We start from the raw sequence: 20,964 nt of genomic DNA, 5'->3' as shown, positions 1-20,964 counted from the left end.
AAAAAAAAAAAAAAAAAAAAAAAAGAAAGAAAAACAGATGTACAAGGCTGTAGGTTTAGAACCTTAAACAGTGCACTGCCGAGCATGCATGAGGCCTGGGTTTGATCACCGGCACCATGTAAGCCAAATACACAAATATCAGTCATAAGAAACTTCAGGAGAAAACCGTATTACTTAAGTAAATCTGGGCTTAGCAAACACACTAAGAATATTTTAAGACTTATTTTTACTTTGGATTCTATACTTTGTTTTACCAGTGTTAAGTTTTTTTATTTTTCCTTTTTGAGACAGGATCTCAATCGGTAGCTCAGGTTGGCTTTGAACTCATGATTCTCACTCCACTGAGTGTTGGGGTTCCAGGCAAGAGACACCATGCCTGGCTACTGGTTTTGCATTCCCTGCAAAATTTCGTGTTTTAAATGGTCTGTACTGAGTAATGTAACAGGACACGCACCTACAGGAGGCCGAATCCTTTCGAGATGTTGCTTGTCTTCCAGGCAGCATGCTGTGGAAATCACCTTGGCTCCTCTATGGTGTGCTAACTGAATTGCTATTGTTCCAAATGCCTGTGTGGAAATAGGTTTCAGTGGTCCATAGATACAGGTGAGAAGACATACCTAATACACTTCATAGACCATTTAACACATATAATCCTTTGGCATTGTTTTAATATATTTTAAAATGTTACATAATAGAACAAAGAAATAATATTCTTAAGCTTAGCAGGGCAGGCATCTGACATATTCTTTCAGAGCTGCAAGGTCAGACTGTAACGACACATGGAAGTCCAAGGATGGAAGTCTGTGCTCAGAAACATGGCCATGGAGAACAGTAGCCCATAACGGCATCGTTCGTCTAAGCTGGTACCACAGCACGGATGGGAATGTCATCACATCACTTTATAGATCATGGCACTTCAGAGGCATCATCTCTGGATCCACAGGTAAGAACTCTCCTGATGTTGGCTATCAGACTACAGTCAATGGTGAGGATATTTCTGCCCCCATCCCAGAAATGTAGGTTTTAGCAACAGTTTGTAAAAAATAAAACTATGATTTTACCCTAAGTTCTACATCTTTTGTTTTGTTTTTTTGAGACAGGGTTTCTCTGTGTAGCTTTGGTGGCTGTCCTGGAACAGGAAAGCTCTTGTAGACCAGGCTGGCCTTGAACTCACAGAGATCTATCTGCCTCTGCCCAAGTGCTGGGATTAAAGGCGTGCACCACCACTGCTTGGCTGCACCTTTAAAAAAAAATGGATCATGTAGCATCTTATGGGTTTTTTTGGTGACACGTGTATTACTTAACATGAGCACAGTTGAGGCTTGTATATGATCCACCTGATAAATGCCAACACCCTTACTAGCTAAGTAAGCATTAGGCTGTAGTTCAGAGTTGGCTGGGATGTCTACAGTAACTCCACAGACCCATGAGCTATTTCGGACTCTGTCCAGTAGTAATGGATAAAAAGGCTTGGCTGGGACATAGCATAATGGTAGAACACTTGCCTAGTATGCACCAAGCCTTGGGTTGGTCACCACCACTGCAAAAAAGAAAGGAGAAACAAAAGTCTTGCCTTGCTTTTTAATTCACCAGTGGACTAGATAGTTAGAAGCTGGCACACTAAGCCCAGCTCCAATGTGCTGTTGATAAAAGCTGCCTATAAGGATAAGTGAGAGGCTGGAAAAGAAATCCAACAGTTGAACAACACAGAAGGGAATCTGCAGACACAGCTTTCCCGCAGTTCCTGTGTTCACGGTGTATTGGCCTAAATTTTTTCTTAACAAAAATCAAGTGGACTCACACTTGCTCCATCCATGATCAGCACGGACTTTCTGGGCGAGAGATGAGAAAGATAATACAGAGCGGTGCAGGCTCGGACGCCATCCCGAATGGTTCCAGCGGCTTCCGTCCATGAAACCTTTTCTGGTTTATGAACTATCACAGGGAAGAAGAAACAGTCCATTAGTGCCAGCTCTTAGATCCAGTCAGACTCAGCTCTACCGCCATGAACCGCTGACCCTGCTCCACTCTCTTCTATCACTTGAATGTTTCCCTGTTTTTATTCTTCTGCACGGAGAAGCCATTCTGTTATGAGATAAATACACCCAGAAAGCACATACGTCACAGCTTCAGGACCAACTATAAATCACACAACAAGCAGCTGCCTGTCTGGTTGGCAGTCAGTGTTCCAGCCTGTGCTGTGCAGTTTCTCACCCTCCTCAGAGTTCATCATGTCTGCATTCCTCTGCAGTTCCCAGTTCTGCCCGATTCTGAACCTGAGCTATGCAGAACCACACACTGTGGGTGTGTATCTGATAAAGAGCGTCTGTAGACTCAGCTCCGCGTTAGATTTTAGACGGGAATTTCCTTGTCCTCATTAGGGAGGCCACAGTGGTGCTTTCACTTTATTCTCTTGTGGAGTGGGCCATGTGGAGATCTTTGCTGGTTTATCCACTTGTTAGCTGATGAACACTTGCTTACAGGGTTTGGCAGTTAAATGGCACTGCTAAGGATGTCAGGGCATTGCCTCTGGAGAGAAGCAGGCTCACAAAGCACCTGCTGCTCAAGAGTCTCCCATGTCAGTGCAGGTGCTGGCTCTTCTGTGACATCATTTGCTTTCCTGACCTCTCCCCTCATGTCTGCCAGCCTTCAGAGTCTTCTTATGAAGTGATTGTTGACATCTTGGGCAAACTTCCTACTTTCTTTATTATTGTTTTATGGGGATTTCTAATGTATTTCAGATGAGTAGTCTGTTTATATGCTACAAATATTCTAAGCTTAGTATCCTGCAAAATGCTTGAGACAAGACGTGTGTTGAATTTCAGAATATTGGCATACACACAGTGAGCTATGTTGCAGACAGGACAAAATTCCCAATAGAAAATTTATTTGTTTTACATATATTTTATGTATATAGCTTGAAAATAATTTTATTTTATTCGTAAAGATTAATTTATTTTGATTTTGTGAGTATAGGTGTGTCTCCACATACGTCTGTACACCATTTGTGTGCAGTGCCCACAGAGGGCAGAAGAGGATGCTGGGTCACATGAAACTGGAGTTACAAACAGTTGTGAGTGCCACACAGGTGCTGGGAACCAAACCCAGGTCCTTCAAAAGAGCAGCCAGTGCTATTAATATTAATTTCAGGACCACATCTTTGAAAGTGATTTTATTCAGTATTTTTAGCAGGCCTTCATTTTGTCTGTAACCTGTCATATGCAGGTAGGTGTGGAATTTCTGACTTGTGGCATCAAGCTGGTACTCCCAAGTTTTAGAGTTTAGAGTATTTTTTATTTCAGACTATAGCTGTTCAACATTTCAACTTGATTGCTCTGCTTTTCAATCCCTCTGGTAATGTCTTTAAGAAAGCAGTGCTGGGTGACATTGAGAGCAGCTGACCGGGTGCCGTACTCCGATCATAGTACTGGGAAGCTGTACAGAGGGATATGAGTCAAAGACCAGCCTGAGCTACATAGCAAGACCCTGATTCAAAAACCAAAACGGGCTGGCAAGATGACTCAGCAGGTGAAGGCGTATGCTGCCACTCCTCAGGTCCTGATGACCTGAAGTCAATCCCCCAGAAACCACATGGTAGAAGGAGAGAACTGACTTCAGCAAGATCTCCTCTGGCCATCATCTCATGTGGACCATGGCATGCATGCACACAATGTACACACCACACACCACATGTAAAAGCAAAACCAAACAATATATAAATAATATTCTAGCACTTCTTTTCTTAAAATCCCAATAATGCCTTTCCATTGCACTTGGGGAAAATGTAAAATCCTAATATAGTTTACAAAGCTCGAAATATGCCAGGGTAGCCAGGGTAGCCAGGTGGTGGTGGCACATGCCTTTACTTCCAGCACTCGGGAGGCAAAGTCTGGCAGATCTCTGTGAGTTCAAGGCCAGCCTGGTCTGCAAAGTCAGTTCCAAGACAGGCTCCAAAGCTACTCAGAGAAACCCTGTCCTGAAAAACGAACAAACAAAAACCTAAATATATATGTCTGTGTGTGTACATGTTTACACACATTCATATACATATACATATATATATGCATACATACAGATGCCTGGGTTACCTGGGTATCGACACACATTTAATCCCAGAATGGGGGGGGGCAGAGGTAGGCAGATCTCTGTGAGTTTGAGACCAACTTGGTCTACAGAGTGAATTCCAGGAAATCTAGGGCTACAAAGTGAAACCCTGTCTCAAAATTAAACAAAAAACTTTCCCCCAAACCCCCTCAAAATGGGATGATAAACCAAAATAAAAATAAAAGTTGTATATTATCTCCCATCAAACTGTTTCTTCAGATTTTGACTAATTCTTGTGTTCAAATAAATGTGGTATTGTCACCCCTACAAGCAATCCTTTCTGATTTGACCTCCCTTTGTGAGTCATGCTTTTCCTGTGACCTGGTCAGAGCAAGCACCAGTGCATTAACAACAGACTAGTGCCACCTAGTGGGCAGATGGAGCATTCACACAATATGGGGAGAATTCACAAACATAATGAGCTGGGAATGAAACCAAGTACTATCTAGAGTATTTCTTTCTGAAACTCTTCAGGACAAGTATAATCTACATAAGCTTTCATCCTTGGTTCCTGGTCACAACTCCCACCGTCCACTTTATTTTCTAAATGACTATAAGTGTATCTTTCATTAAAGTATTTGGACCTTTTGTTCTTGGTTGCCTGATCAATGCAGGAAAAAGATGGCTTTTATATTGCTGGGGTATGTCAGTTCAGAAGCAAACTCCAGAAAGCAAAGTCCCTCTGCCTTTATGCACTTGGCTCTATTGCTGTTTTGGTCTTGGAGCTGGCCTGCCTATAAAACTCTGACACACTTTTCCTGGTAGCAGGTATGAAGACCTCCATTTTCTAGTAGGGGTCCTGTCCCACATCCAAGAGGAAGAAATGAGAGAGAGGAGAGGGAGAGAGAGAGAGAGAGAGAGAGAGAGAGAGAGAGAGAGAGAGAGAGAGAGAGAGAGACTGTGCTCCTGTGCATATCTTCATCTGTGTTTATTTGTATCCTTTATTCTCCTTTACAGTAAACCTGTTCTTTACAAAATTTAAAATGATACCTTCTATTTTGTGTCAGTGCTTTGCCTGCATGTACGCATATGCTCCGCAGGCATGCCTGGTGCTCTCGGAGGTCAGAGAGGGCGTCAGATGCCCTGGAACTGCAGCTACAGATGGTCGTGAACCACTGTATGGGTGCTGGGAATCGAACCTTGGTCTTCTGCAAGAGCAACATGTGCTCTTAACCACTGTGCCATCCCTATAGCCCCCACCCTCAGCTCACTCAGCCTTCTTACAAATGAGCCTAAAGAGGGGACCCTGAGGCCCACACTTGTGCCTGCGTCATAACGAAAAGCAGTCTTGTGGGACTGAGCCCTCAGCCGGTGGTACCCATGCCATCTCCAGGAAGACAGCGCCAGGAGCCAAGAGAAGTATGTAGGAATGAAGGACGCTTAGTGTAGAAGCGACTGCTGTGTGGAGAGAGCCCACACTCAGTTGGAAAGATCCATGTTGAGTACATAGCAGAAGAAATGGACTCTGCTTTTTCTCTTTCATTTTTACCTACCCAATACTATCCCAATTTTGCTGATTATAAAATTAGGTGTGGAATAATAATTGGTTTGCCTAAAGCCTCATAGGTAATAAGGTTGAGTATGTGACCTAAAGTATATCTATCTCTTAAGTTCATCTATACACATTTTACTTGTGTGGCCTATTTGGAGGCAATATTCCCCCCATGACATTTTAGTCTGGCATATTTTATCAACATTTTATTCACTGACATAATCCCAATATTTGGAAGGCTAAAGTAGTAAGAGAATTAAGAATCTGAGACAAGCTTAGGATACACAGTGAGTCTTGTCTGAAAAGAAAAACAAGGGAAGAGTCAGAGGAAATGTAAAAGGTGCACATATATAATTCTAACCACACATGCATATGCACACACCATTCGTGCAGTCCTTCAAAAAATATTAAGGGCAGTTCCAAAAAAAAACATTAAGTGCAATAAAACTATATTTATTTAAGATTCTAAAAATTGGTGTTTAAGATTTACTTTTATCAGCCGGGCGGTGGTGGCACACGCCTTTAATCCCAGCACTCGGGAGGCAGAGGCAGGCGGATCTCTGTGAGTTCGAGGCCAGCCTGGTCTACAAGAGCTAGTTCCAGGACAGGCTCCAAAGCTACAGAGAAACCCTGTCTCGAAAAACCAAAAAAAAAAAAAAAAAAAGATTTACTTTTATAATTTATGTATGTGTGCACACACATCATGTACCATAGGAGACCCGAAGAGGGCGAGGTATTCTGTGTTGCTGGAGTGATAGGAACCTGTAGGCTGTAGTGATAGGTATGGGGCTTTGGGATCCGAACCCAGTCCCATGATAGAACAGAGTGCTCTCAGCTCCAGAACCGAGGTTCCACTGCCTGCTCCAGTCTAGCACCTGCATTAGATGTTCACTGCTCGTTATATTATAAACAAATAAATATGGATCAATGACAGCTACACAAACAGAAAAAAATGAACATTATATTTCTTTTTAGTTTTGCCACAGAGAAAATGGTAGAGACAGATGAAAATGTATGTCCAGTTTTGAATGAAAAAAATAAAAATTATTTTTAAGTTTGTCAGAATGCAAAGCATTGGGGCATTGAGCATTGAGCCATTGGAGATGGCTCAGTGCCATCAAGTCTAGTGACCTGCATTCCATATCTGGAACCCACACGGCAGAACACTGTCTGACTCCTACAAGTTGTCTTTGACTGTCACACATGCACCGTGGCATGCCTGTCACCCTTCCGCCCGTACGCACATGCACACAGTAAGTAGCTAAATGTTTAAAAAGGGAGAAGGACAAAAGAGCTAACCTAGCTTGAGGAGTGTGCAGTCTGTGAAGCTATGCACATTTGGGAGCTGACGTGGAACCTCACTTTTGGGGTTGGTGAAAGAACAGAACTTACATGAACCGAAACTGATTGAGTGCCAAGTTCGCAGTAAATAGTTACCAGGCTAAGCATGAACAGAAACTCAAGTTGAATCTGACATTTCCCAATGCAAAGTCTCATGGAAAGCACTGAAGTCATCTTCTGCCCATAAAATAGTAGAGCTGCAAACAGAACATGGTTTCCTAGCTGAGTCTCCTCATTAGTGTATAGTGAATGTGACCAGGATTCTCACCTAAAGGTCACACTGCTGGTGGTTATTTGTCAGTATTTTAAAGAACCATTTTAAAGAATTGTTACCCTACATACTTTGGTACACTTCTGGACTGTAACCCATCTTTCTGCTTTAGACATAAAACCTGTAAGCAAAACATCATTTGGATGGTAAACTCTATAGTTAGGATCCTTGTTCCCTTCCTTCTGATCTGTGCTAGCATTCTTCAGTGCCGGGTGTGGATGACGGCACTGTTCACCTGGCATGCATCAGGCCTCTGGCTTCCACCTCCAGCACCTTACAACAGGCAAGCAGAACCTTTCACTGCTGACTGATGCCCAGCGGGGCTTTGTCTTGTTGCTGTTTATTTTTTAAGCCATTTGGTTGTGAACATGTGCTCATATTTGGGTGGACATACCCGTGCACAAGCAGGTGAGGAGGCCGGAGTTACATGCTGGCTGCCTTCTCAATCATTCTCCATCCTATTTTCTGAGATAAGATCTCTCATTGAACTTGGGTGCCCTCTGATTGGTTAGGTTGGCTGTCCCTGCCTCCCTCAGCATTGAGGTTATGGGTTGTCAGGACCCAAAAATGTGAACCTATTCCACCTAGTCTAAAGGTCACAGAGTCTGAGCTGATTTTGCCCTCTCAAAGTTAATAAGTGTGGCTACACACCCTGATTTAGGGTGTGGTTACTTAATGTTTTGGACTTTAAGAAAGTCCGTAGAGGTAGATCCACTTCACCCTGACCAAAGGTCAAAGAATTTAAGCATATTTTGGCTCCTTCTTTTGAAATAGGAGGTTTGACCTAGGGAGTGGCTGTCTTCAGAATACTTGGTCTAGGGTGGGTTCACTGCCAAAATATCAGGAAATAATGGCTTCATGTCTCAAGTGTTGGAGCCAAGTTCTAGTTGTACTTTGTATCATGTTAAAGCAGTCTTTTGCCTTCTTCCCTTGGTGAGGGAAGTCCTTCTGTATATGTGTTGCTTTCATTGGTTAATGAATAAAACTGCTTTGGCCTACAGCAGGGCAGAATAAAGTAAGGCAGGAATTCCAAGCAGATACAGGCAGAAAGGAGGCAGAGTTAGGGAGATGCCATGTAGCTGCTGCAGGAGACAGATGCTGAATAGAACCTTACAGGTAGGCCACAACCATGTGGCGATACACAGATTAATAGAAATGGGTTAATTTAAAATATAAGAGTTAGCCAGGAATATGCCTAAGCTATAGGCCAGGCAGTGTTGTAATTAATACAGCTTCTGTGTTATTATTTTGGGTCTGAGTAGCCAGGAACGAATGAGCAGCCTCCGCCAACATTCCCCCTTTTGTATTGGGGTATAAAAGTGCACAAAGACAAAACCGTGGGTGAACTCAATATGGAGATGCACTGAGTTGCCCTCCCAGTACTATCCTGTGTCTCTGTGTTCTCTCTTATCTCTTCTTCCTGCCTAACATTTCTAATCCTCAAGCTCCTATGCTGGAAGATATGAACCCGCCGCTGCTAGGATTGCAGCTAGGATGGTGGCAGAAGTCACCCCACAAAGGTGGTTCCTGACAGCAGGTGTCCACCACTGCCTCTGGAGTTTGTGTGGCTTCTGGATTCTGAATACAGGTCCTCAGGGTTGTGCGGCAAGCTCTTTACTGAGCCTCAGCTTTGCTGACTGCCACTCTTTACACTTCAGCTTCTAGAGCAAGCATTGTCCTTAACAGTCCTAGCTCCTAAGTGTTCTTCATCTCTTCTAACTGCTTAGGTGATGAACTATCTTGTCATTATTTTCAGGAAGTATGTATGTATTTAGGAAATACCCAATATATAGTTTCTCATGAAAAATAAAACTGAATATTTTTATTAGCAACAGAAACCAAATATAAGCATTCTTAATTCTTTCCTGCCTCAGTTTTGACAAGTACTGTCTGATTTTGTACATTTTTTTTGTTTTAGTTAATAATGAAGAGTTCAATGGTATAGTACTTGCTTAGTAGGTTGGAGGCCCTAACTTCCATCTCTAGCAACAGATACACACAGATACACACACATACACAGATACACACACACACACACAGACACAACACACACAGACATAACACACACGGACACATACATATACAGATATACACACACAAACACATAAACAGATACATACACAGACACACAGAGAGACACACACATGCATACACTCAGATCAACCAAGGGCAAGACATTTTCAGATTCTGATTTGAATAAAATTTCAGAGCCACGGGCAATGTTAGTAAACCTCGCAGGTTTACAGACATGCTTAGTCTAAACATTAATTTTATAAATAATGTAAGCTACACGTATAGCAGTTATACTACAGGTCAGTGAAATAAGACTGATAAAGTTCCAGATGACTGGACGGCCACATACCTAAGTAATGCTCATGTACTTGAATAACTTCACAGAGTCCAGGGTCTTCTGAATCCAAGGGCAAAACTCCTAAAAATTAAAATGAGAAATTTAAGGGGGGAAAAACGCCCCAAAGGAATTCATTCTTCATGCACTGTGTCCATGTAAACTCTGTCCATCAAGTCACAGGGAAGGGAGCGACGTTGCCGCACCTGTCCTGTTATGAGCACTGGGACACCAGTGACACCTCTTCTCTCTCTCCTGTCACTCCCGAGTGACAGTAAAGACCATGTCCTCTGTCCTACCACCAGTTTGCAGTGTCAGGGCCCCTGATGCCCCTTCATAGTTTTGTTTCACAGGCTGCCCCGGTGTGACTTCAATAAAGGCCCGTGCTCCTGGAGGCTAGAAAGGTTCTAACTCTGCTCTCTTACAAAAGGAAACTTGGGCAATACAGAGTGTTACTGATTTCTTGGGTGGAAAAGTAAAGGAATAAAATCAGTAGTTCTTGAAAATGCAAGTCAGAGGCCCCGTGAAAGCTGAAGACACCTTCCCACGTATCTAATCTTTAATGGCGTTCTCCAAGGCTCAGTAGGACACTGTCTGTGAAGATGAGGAACAACAATTATAAAAGTGACATTCTACATGTGTTTCATGGCTGTCTGGGACACAAGCATGAACAGGTGTTTATAACATTCTTTCAATAATTATGGATAACAAACTACAGGGCTGGAGAGATGGATCAGTGGTTAAGAGAACCTGACCTCTTCTAGAGGCCTTGTGCTCAATTCCCAGCATCTACATGGTGACTCACAACCATTTGTAATGGGATTGATGCCCTCTTCTGGTGTTTATGAAGACAGACCATTCATATACATAAAATATATGAATAAGTAAATCTTAAAAAACAAACAAACTGCCTCAAGTTAATTTTCAGTTTTACAAGAAAAGCAGAGAGCTCTCTAGGGTTCAAACTGAGGTGGAGAAAAGAGGTTCTACATGGCCCACTCCATCAGCAATCTTCAAGCCTTGGCCTGTGACTAGAAATTTCAATCTGGCCAAACAGGAGGGACCAAGCAGGAAAGTTGAGCGTCAGGGTGAGCTTGAGGTATGGTCACATTTCTATCTATGTAAAACAACTCTGATAGCTAGATACTTGCAGGCTCTCGGTTTTCTTCAGCAATGATACTTGAGAGCAAGTTTCCAAAGCCTGGAAAATATTTTTATTTTTGAGTGTTAGGATTGAACCTTAGGTCTTGTACATGCTATACCCCAGCCAAATAAAAGCATTTTTATATGAAGTAAGGTCATAATGAACATTAATAATGACACAGAAAAAAAGATGAGATGACAATGAAACACAGGGCGGGAAACAGGACCCGTGAACTGCAGCTTACCGACCACCTCATCATCCGGGCGAAAGAATGATACCTTGGCGCCAACTGAAGAGCAGAGAAAGGGAAACATTAACATCACAAAATTACTAAATATAATTACTTCATTTAATTAAACCTCTTTATTTTACTGAATGTATGGGTATTTTGGCCTTGTGTATATCTGTGTACCTTGTGCATGCTTGGTGCCCATGGAAGCCAGAGAGGGTATTAGATTTCCTGGAACAGTGTTACGGACAGTGTGAATCACCATGTGGATGCTGGGAATCAAACCTGGGTACCCTGGAAGGGCAACCAGTGCTCTCAACCACTGAGCCACTTCTCCAGCCCCCTAAATTTAATTTTTATTTAGCTATTAAAACAAAGGAAAAATCCAGACAATGAAATCATCCACAAGAGTGTAAAAATCCACTCAGTCCAAGGGTGAAGAGCTTGTGAAAGGTGGAGCACTTCAAGTCTCGTTTCTCTTGACAACCTGAGTTACATGGGTGTTGACACTTTCTGTACCACTGCCAATGTGGCTGACTTTCAAGAGACAGGTGCAAAGAAAAACAACACCTTCTGTGGCTTCTGATGGCTGTTCTCTACACCCCCACTGCTTGTGCTAGGCACATCTGTCATCTCAGCCACAATGGGGAATTTCTGTTGGGAGCCGCGTGTTACTTTGATGGGGCAGGAGAGATGGCTCAGCAGTTGGGAGCACTTGCTGTTCTTGCAGAGGATTGGATCAGGTTCCCACTCCCACAAGATGGTTCACACTGTCTGTAACTCCTGTCTGAGGGGATCTACTGCTCATTCTGTCTTCTATGGATACACACACATCCATGCAGGCCTACACACAGTGCACACACATACACACACACACACGTTTGTAAATAAAAAAAACAACAAAAATTACTCTGACTTGGTGGTAAATAAGTTTTGGTTGGCATCCAGAAAGTTTCTGGAACTTTATTTTTCATTTTATCTATCATTATTTTGTGCATACATGAGTATACGTCATGGCAAACATGGTGGTCAGAGGACAACTTTTGGGAGGTGGTTGCTTGGCAACCAGGGAATGGACTCAGGTTATCAGGCTTGTGTGGTACAGTACTCTTACTGGATGAACCACCTCTCTGGCCTCGTTCTGGAAACTTGGACTCCAGCCCCAGATGCGTGTGTGTGCACATACAAGCTCATCTGCCAAAAGTCAACTGCTAAGAGTCTTTTTGCTTATTTGTTTGTTTTTTTGTGTTTTTTTTTCCCCGAGGGAGGGTTTCTTTGTAGCTTTGGGGCCTGTCCTAGAACTAGCTCTAGTAGACCAGGTTGGCCTTGAACTCACAGAGATCCGCCTGCCTCTTAGTGCATATACATACATGACCGGTGTGTGTCTACTCTTAGTGCACATACATACATGACTGGTGTGTCTACTCTTAGTGTATATACTAAGAATGTTAACAAATATGGGGTCAGCCATCCTTGAATTCTACTTATGATTTTAATTATAATACAAATGATACTCTTTCAGTTATCTGAATGATCATTTTATCCTCCTTTAATCTACCCAGACTGTAGGAAAAAGTCTAATTAGATGACCATTAAATTCATTCACTGCTTAGTAAGCATGTATTTACCCATTATACATTTAATAAGACAATGTCTGTCCTCAGAGTTATCAATAAGAAAAACAGATACAAAAATAAGTAGATCATGATAAACACTTTAAGGAAAGCCAGGCTCTGGGATTTAGCTGCCACATCACAAAAACAAAAAGGACAAAATTGGTCATTTTAGTCAGTATAATTACATATGAATTAATAACTAAATATTTTCTGAAGTGTAAGTTCTTAAAAGCTTAATCTGTTTTAATTTTTAAAAATAAATTTTAATTAATTTATAGCTAGGCATGGTGGCACACACCATTAATCCCAGAACTCAGGTGGCAGAGGCAGGTGGATCTCTGTGAGTTCAAGGCCAGTCTGGTCTACAGAAAGAGTTCCAGGACAGCCAGGCTACACAGAGAAACCCTGTCTCAAAAAACAAAACAAAATAAATTATAAGACATTATTTTATGTATTGGTAACTTTATTAGCTATTATTAAATTTCTTTTACTATAGAAAATATACATGATACTTACCATCTAATACAATTCCAGCAACTTCTCTTCCAACAGGAAAGAAATCTTTTTCCATCTTCATTTCTGCCAGAAGCTAAATCATGACAGAAGCTATTAGCCATTTATCAGTCAAGAATAAATTCTGAACTTACATGGTAACGCAATACTATGATCCCAACACTTGCCTCAACCCCAGCGTGCAGGAAGACAGAGGCCAGTCTGAGCAACACAGTGAGTTCTCATGGCTAGCCTGGGCTGCACAGAGAGATTGTGGGTCAAAGACCAAAAGAAACCAACAATGACAAACAAGCCAACTGACCCACCAGTGGAAAAACAAAACAATAAAAACCATCTCTGACTTATGGGAAAGTGGGGACAACAGCAACAACATACTCCTGCCACAGAAACAGCAAACAACTCCCCAGACCCTTCTTCCAGAGTGGGAGCCGTGTGGCTGAGGCATCTGACACAGGGCTGAGGTCTGGGTGTCATCGCTCAAACCACCAGGACATCTTAACTTTTTTCTCTGCCAAGATGAAGGGAAGTTATGCCCTGAACAAATCCCCTTGGCTAAATCCTGCTTCCCAGTCACCTATTCAAGTGAGGTGTGTGTGTGTGTGGGGGGGGGGTGCCGAGAGCTCTGCAGAGCAGGGAGGTGTGGCCAGACACACACACAGACACACACACACAGAACGAGAAAGCGCACTGCAGAACAGGGAGGTGTGGAGAGAGAGAGAGAGAGAGAGAGAGAGAGAGAGAGAGAGCACTGCAGAACAGGAAGGTGTGGAGACACACATGCGCGCGCGCGCGCACACACACACACACACATAGAGCGCGAACAACTGCAGAACAGGGGGTGTGGTAGGAGAGAAAGAGAGAGATCACTGCAGAACAGGAGGTGTGGCCAAGCCCCACACCCATTAAGGATCACATGGGCTGGGCTAGGGATGTAGCCTAGTGGGTAAGGCTTGCCTAGCATGCATAAAGCCCTGAGTTCCACCCTACACCACGCAAAAACCAGGTATGGTGGCACAAATGGCAATCCTAGCACTCAAGAGGTGGAGGCAGGAGGGTCAGAATCTTATGTTAAGGTCAGTCTGGGTATGTAAGTGAGATTCTGTCTTAAAAAAAGTCACCTGGATTTCTACCCGAGTCTTGGGTTAGCAAGCAGTGGGAAGGGTGGTGGTATAAGGATCTCAGACTTATTTGGCAAGGGCAGGCTTGAGTTGCATGAGTGTTTTGCCTGCACATGTGTAAAAGCACCACATGAGTGCCTGGTGCCTTACAAAGGTTGGGGTTAGGGTTGGATGCCCTGAAACTGGAGTTACAGATGGTGGGGCTGCCATGTAGGTGCTGGGAACCAAACCCAGGTCCTCTGCAAAGGCAACAGATACTCTTAACTGCTGAACCAACTTTCCAAGCTGCTACTATTTTTCAATTTAAAATCTAACAAAAAAAGAATTGGGGGCTGGAGAGATGGCTCAGTGATTAAGAGCGTTGGCTGTTCTTCCTGAGGTCCAGCAACCACATGGTGGCTCAAACCATCTGTAATGAGATCTGGCTCCCTCTTCTGGCGTGGGGCATACATAGAGGCAGAATGCTGTATAAATAAATACATAAATCTTAAAAAAAAGAAGCCCTCTTATATGTATACTGCTTTTCCAAAAATTTCTCTTTTAGTGTGGAACTTCACACTTTCCCTAGGATGTCCATATGACTTTGTTATGGAAACACTGGGGATTTACCCCTCACCTATGTGTGTCTGTGTGGTGGTCCTGGAGACTGACCAGGGCCTTGAGCATGCTCAGGAGGCACTCTGTCCTTTACTTTCCTTTATGCCCATTTAGTTATAACTGTGGCTTTAACAATTGCATCTTTCATTTACATATGTATTTTCTTACATTAATGTACTGTCTTCATAACCATCGTGCTTAATGGTACCTAATAATTCATTTTTGTTTTCATTTGTTTTTGTTTTCCAACATAAGGTTTCTCTGTGTAGCCTTCGTATCCTGGAACTCACTTTGTAGACCAGGTTGGTCTCGAACTCATGGAGATCTGCCTGCCTCTGCTGGGATTAAAGGTGTGAGCCACCACCGCCTGGCTGCTATAGTTCATTTAACTATTTGTCGTTTCTTCCTGTCAGTGGTAGAGGGCTTGCCTAGCATTCACAAGGCCTGGGTTCAAACCCCCAACACCACCCATGACCAGAATCTATGTGAATCCTATGCAGTTTAATAGTAACTGATTGGAGAGCATCTCTACTGAGCAGGAACACATTAGATATCACCCAACTGTAGGCATGGACATCTAAAATGTGCACCAAATCAGTCATCTTGTCTGCATCCTTCCTGCTGCATACTGAACTGGCTCTTCCCACCCTGATCCCAATGTGACTGTGTTTGGAGATAGAGACTTTAAGAATGAACTAACATTAAATGAAGTTGGGAGGGGAGACTCCTAATCCAGCAGGACTGGGACCAAGGACAACAATGACACCAGGAGCAGGCACACAGAGAAAAGCCAGGTGAGCAAGGAAGTCATTTGAAAACCCTGAATTATAGACCTGAGGCCAGCCTGCTGCACACTGACTTTTCTTGGACTTTTACCCTTCAAATCTGAGATATAGTTTCAGTTGTTCAAGTCAAAAGATCAAACAAAAACCACAATCAAACAAACATCAACAAAACTCCCAAAACAAAAACAGAAGAAAAATCCGAATCTGAGGAACACACCTATAATCCAGTTCCTGGAGACTGAGGTATGAGGACCATGGCCAGCCTGGGGACACAGTGAGAACCTGCCTCACGACAAGACCTGAAAATACTTATCATGGCAATTTAATATTTATTTATCACTATTAACTATTTATTTACCATTTAAAGCCTGTTGTTGTTGTTTAAGACACTGTGGGGCCCTGGCTGACTTGGAACCAGTTATGGGACCAGACCTGCCTCAAACTCTCAGAGGCCTCTGCCTCCTGGGTGCTGGGCTTACGCTTACGTGTCACTGTGCCTGGGCCAAAGGCATTTTTTTTTTTTTTTTTTTTTTGCTTTTTGAGATAAGATTTCTCTATGTACCGCTGGCTGTCCTGAAACTCACTCTGTAGACCAGGCTGGCCTCAAACTCAGAGATCCACCTGCCTCTGACACTTGGGTGCTGGGATTAAAGGTGTGCACCACCATTGGACTGGAGATATATGCTTATGAGACAGATAAGAATACCAAGAATATAAATCTTATCTAAAAAATGTGAACTAGAAATACATACAATTCAGTAGTTGATACACTATTTTTAGTTTCTATTTTTATTATAGTTATAAAAGTAATTTCTTTCTTGACCGATAGGACTTGATAAATATAAATTCTTAGGCTCTTCCAAAATAAATTTATAAAATATTTCCACATAATCATGTAAAACACAAATCAGACCATTCATTCACCCTAATGTAAAAATATACAAGGAAGAAGAGGCAGAGGCAGGCAGATTTCAGTAGTAAATTCAAGACCAGCTTGGTTTACAAAGAGAGTCCAGGGCAGTTAGGACCATTACACAGAAAAACACTGTCTTGAAAAAGAAAACAAAGAAACATACATATATACACACATGCACGCACACACACTTATATATTTATTTTTTTCTAGCTCAGTTTTTCTAGGGAAAATAATTTCTTGTACTCAGAAATCAATTTCCACTATACATTATGTATACTCTGAAATTCTCTTTTGTCTTCCAGCCACAACAAAAGCATCAATACCTTTGTGTTTATGGGGCTCAGAGCACAGGCCTTAACTTGAAGTTTCACAAAGTTATCGTCTGTAACAGGGAGATTCTCCTAGAATCAAATAAAAAGACCATGCGTTACACATTCCTCTGAGAGCGTTCATTAGTGAAAATGTCTATATATAACTGAAAAAATTAAACTGATGGCAAATCTTATGATTATCCTAAGGTTAAAAGGTAAAAACAATTATCTACTAGTATATGATAAAAAAGGAGAAAACCAGTAATACAGTTTTAAAAGCTTTCGTATCCTTATTTTAAAAGTCCTCAAAGACCCATGTGGATGAAACAGAAACAAACAGCTTCACAGCATAGATGGACAAGGACTGTCTTTTAACCTGAAAAACTGTCAGATCTTTACAGGACATATGACAAACAGCCTTTACTAAAAGCTGGAGTTTCCTCATGCTAGGAATGAAATCCGGCCATGTTGCTTGTCCATCCGTTTCTAGCATCTACTCCACAAGCCCCAGCAGAGCCCATAGTACTTTGCTACCAAAGCATTAACATCATGGGATTTAACTACCTCCTATACTCTAGCTGTATAAAGAAAGTAACAAAGGCAAAAAATACTCCTACCTGGAACACTCAGAGTCACCCAGCTATTAAATACAATATCACTTCTAGGCAGGTGGTGGTGGCGCACACCTTTAATCCCAGTACTTGGGATGCAGAGTCAGGCAGATCTCTGTGAGTTCGAGGCCAGCCTGGTCTACAGAGAGAGTTCCAGGACAGCCAGGGCTACACAGAAAAACCCGTTTCAAAAAAACAAAATAAAACAAAAAACCAAAAAACAAACGAAATAAAAGAAACCCCTCCAGTCTCCCAGATACCCACATTCTGGACCATGAACTGAACTATGTCCCTCAGTGATACTTGGACGGCTCTTGCACACCACCCCCATGACCCATCCCAGGGATCACTATGTTTTAGTTGCCACACACAACATCTGGGAGCATCTTTACTAAATCTTGGATCTGTTGTTCAGCGATACGGATGAAGACAGTGATATTGATGGATTTGTTAATTATACCTAGAGACAAGTTTTATTGCGATGTGTTCAAACCTTAGAATCTTTTCCTGACTCAGGTAGGGGTAGCCCTTAGACTCCTGATCTAAACCACTCTGGAGTTAAGGGAAGATCCAGAGAGTTATCCCCGAGGAAAGCTGATAGGGTGCGGCACCCACTTTCACCCTAAAGCCCACAGTGCGATGTTTCAGGCTCGATGCAAACCTTTCTCATAGTCACCACTAAGTCACCAAAAGCTTAACAAGTGACCTAAGGTTAAGAAGCGCCTAAATTTGTGTAGGAAACAAAGGTTTCTGTCTCTCCCACAATACAGGTCTTCCTATCACGAGGTTACGGTCTGAACACTTGTTCTCTTACAGTGCTCACAGTGAGTTTTCTCTGCTGCTGGTCCGTTTTCTAACACACAGGCTTGGTGCTTGCTCTGTCTTCAAGGACCTTTCACAGCACAACCAATATAGTAACTCCTTTAAAAGGTACTTTATTTTTTAAAAATTTATGTGTATATGTAAATGTGGGTTTGTGCATCTGAGTGCAGTGCCATGGAGGCCAGAGAGGGCATTGACTCCTCTGTGGCATGAGCACTGGGAACCAAACCCGAGTCCTGGGCAGGACCAGGCTGTGCTCGGAACTGCTGACTACGTCCCAGCCCCTGTGGCAGCTCTTCTAAACGACAGTTACACTACAGTGCGAGCCACCATTTTCACACAAAGTCAAGGGAAAGGATCACGAGGGGAAGTGGCTTAAGCTTTTGCTCTCTTAGGTCTACTTAAAATAACTAGAAACACATGTAAGTGAGTCTGGCATCCATAGATGGCTCCAACAGGTAAAGGTACTTGCTCTACAAGCCTGGTGATCTGAGTTTGGTTCCTGGAACTCATGTGAAAGTAAGAAGGTAAGAGAATTATTAAAAACAATTATCCTCTGACTTCCATGTGTGTGTTGGGGGATGTGCATCCCCCTGCTATGGGATAATGCTCTTGTACACTGTAAAGATTTGTCACTCATATCTTAATAAGATGTTGATTGGCAGGTAGCCAGGCAGTAAGTATAGGCAGCGTGATCAGACTATGAGAATTCTGGGAAGAGGAAAGGCAGAGAGTCAGTCACCTGTCAGACACAGAGGAAGCAAGACGAGAATGCCTCACAGAGAAAAGGTACCAAGTCACACGGCTAAACATAGTCAAGAATTATGGGTTAATTTAAGTTGTAAGAGCTAGTTAATAATAAGCCTGAGCTAATGGGTCAAACAGTTTATAATTAATATAAGCCTCTATGTGTTTCTTTGGGAATGAATGGCTGTGGGACTAGGAAGGACAGAAACTTCTGTCTACACCTTCCTCTCTCTCTCTCTCTCTCTCTCTCTCTCTCTCTCACACACACACACACACCCCTTTAAAAGTGCATTATTACTGTAATGGTTAGTGCCAACAGTGTTAACTAGACGACATGTAGAATCACTTGGGAGACCGGCCTGTGAGTATGCCTGTGGAGATTATTTTAACAGCATTTAAAGAGATGAAAAGACAACACACGGTAGGTGGCACCATTCCATGACTGTGTCCTTGTCTGGGACTGAAAAAGGGAGCTGGACAGCAGCATGCATTCATCCCTTGCTCTCTAATACAATGTGTCAAGTGCCTCCCCCACTGCCGTGACTTCCCTGTTATGGTAGACTCTAACCTGAACCTGAGAGCTAATAAGTCCTTTCTCCCATAAGCTGCTTTTGCCTGAGCATTTTATCACAGCAGCCAAAACCAAACAAAGGCAATACCCATGGAAAGACATTATTTTGTCCCATTTATTGATTAAAAAATTTATTCTTACCCTTTCTTGAAATAGAAATGTTATTTCTTCATTTGTAGAACTCTGTTGAAAATACAAGCCCTTCATAGTTGCCTATAACAAACAAAAATATAAGTTAAAAAAAAACAGTCTTCTTGAGTACTAAAGACTGCTCAGTGGTTAGGAGAACTTACTGCTCTTTCAGGGGACCCAGGTTCAGTTCCCAGCACCCATACAGTAGTCCACAACTACCTTTAACTCTAGTTCCAGGATATCTGAGGCCTTCTTTTGGCCTCCTTGGGTACTAGGCATATACCTGGTATACAGAAATATATGCAGGCAAAACAGCTATACACATAAAGTAAAAATTTAAACAAGTTTTAAAAATGGTAATAAGTGAATAAAGTTTATTTATCAAATAAAAATAAATGGGAAAAACTGTCCAAATAAGGAGAAAAAGCAAGTATAAATGTAACCCTCAAGCAAGTAGGCTCAGAAGAAGTATGGTTCTTCTTCCATAAAACAAACAGGAGGCCCCATCAGAAGTGCTGGTACATTCCTGGGATCCTAGCACCATGGCGGGAGGGGCTGGGTGATGCTGAGTTAAAGGCCAACCTGGGATATACTACCTCACAAACAGAGGGGAGATAGAGTTTGACAGCCATGGACTAGGAGGACTAGTGTCATGGGTGCTTTCTGAAGGGATGGGTTCCAGGCACGGGGGCACACTCTGTATCCTTCATTCAGTAGGCCTAGGGAGAACTGCAAGCTTGAAGCTAGCCTGGGTTAGACTGTCAGACTTTGTCTAAAAAGGAAAAAAAAGTGGAGAGGGGGATTTCACTTTCCTATTCAATAACAAATACTATACGTATTTAAAACAGACCAACAAAAAGGTTTTGCAATGGCTAGACAGGCACCCAGAAACATTTAAAGGAAACTGTAAGATGCTTTCTGCCATTTACAAAGAGAGTGTGCACGGCACAGCCAAAAGCGCCATCTCCACTCTTCTGTGGCAGCCTTGACCCCAAACTCAGGCTCCTTCTGCCTTAGCCCCTGAAGGTTTGGATTACAGGGGTATGTTATCATGTCCAAATCCTATAAGCCTTTTTAGTTTTTTATTTTTTAATTAAGTTTTTAAAGAGTTATTTATTTTATGTGTATGAGTGTTTTGGTTGCAAATATGTATGTGCACCGTGTTTGTGCCTTGTGCCTGAGGAGACTAGTAAGGAATTCTCTGGAAGTGGAGTTATCAAACAGGGTCCTCTGAAAGAGCTGCCAGTGCTCTTAACTGCAGAGTCATCTCTACAGTTCCCCTTTTTAATAAAAAAAA

At 42.4% G+C, this 20,964-nt stretch overlaps 1 protein-coding gene across 4 annotated transcripts in view; it reads right to left on the bottom strand.

The window, feature by feature from the left end:
- Positions 1-20,964, bottom strand: part of Cryzl1 (crystallin zeta like 1) — a 39,864-nt gene that overhangs the window by 7,808 nt on the left and 11,092 nt on the right. For all 4 annotated transcript variants that reach the window (XM_026786691.1, XM_026786681.1, XM_013352575.2 and 1 more), the window contains exons 2-8: positions 19,677-19,748; positions 16,797-16,874; positions 13,061-13,133; positions 10,944-10,988; positions 9,571-9,639; positions 1,802-1,935; positions 455-566 (exon numbers count right to left, since the gene is read on the bottom strand). In XM_026786691.1, coding sequence (XP_026642492.1) covers positions 455-566; positions 1,802-1,935; positions 9,571-9,639; positions 10,944-10,988; positions 13,061-13,133; positions 16,797-16,874; positions 19,677-19,748 — 583 coding nt within the window. The remainder of the gene's footprint in view (positions 1-454; positions 567-1,801; positions 1,936-9,570; positions 9,640-10,943; positions 10,989-13,060; positions 13,134-16,796; positions 16,875-19,676; positions 19,749-20,964) is intronic.

The sequence above is a fragment of the Microtus ochrogaster genome, chromosome 2 (assembly GCF_000317375.1).
Source record: "Microtus ochrogaster isolate Prairie Vole_2 chromosome 2, MicOch1.0, whole genome shotgun sequence".
NCBI classification, from domain to species: Eukaryota; Metazoa; Chordata; class Mammalia; order Rodentia; family Cricetidae; genus Microtus; species Microtus ochrogaster.
This window is presented reverse-complemented; position numbering and strand designations above follow the sequence as displayed.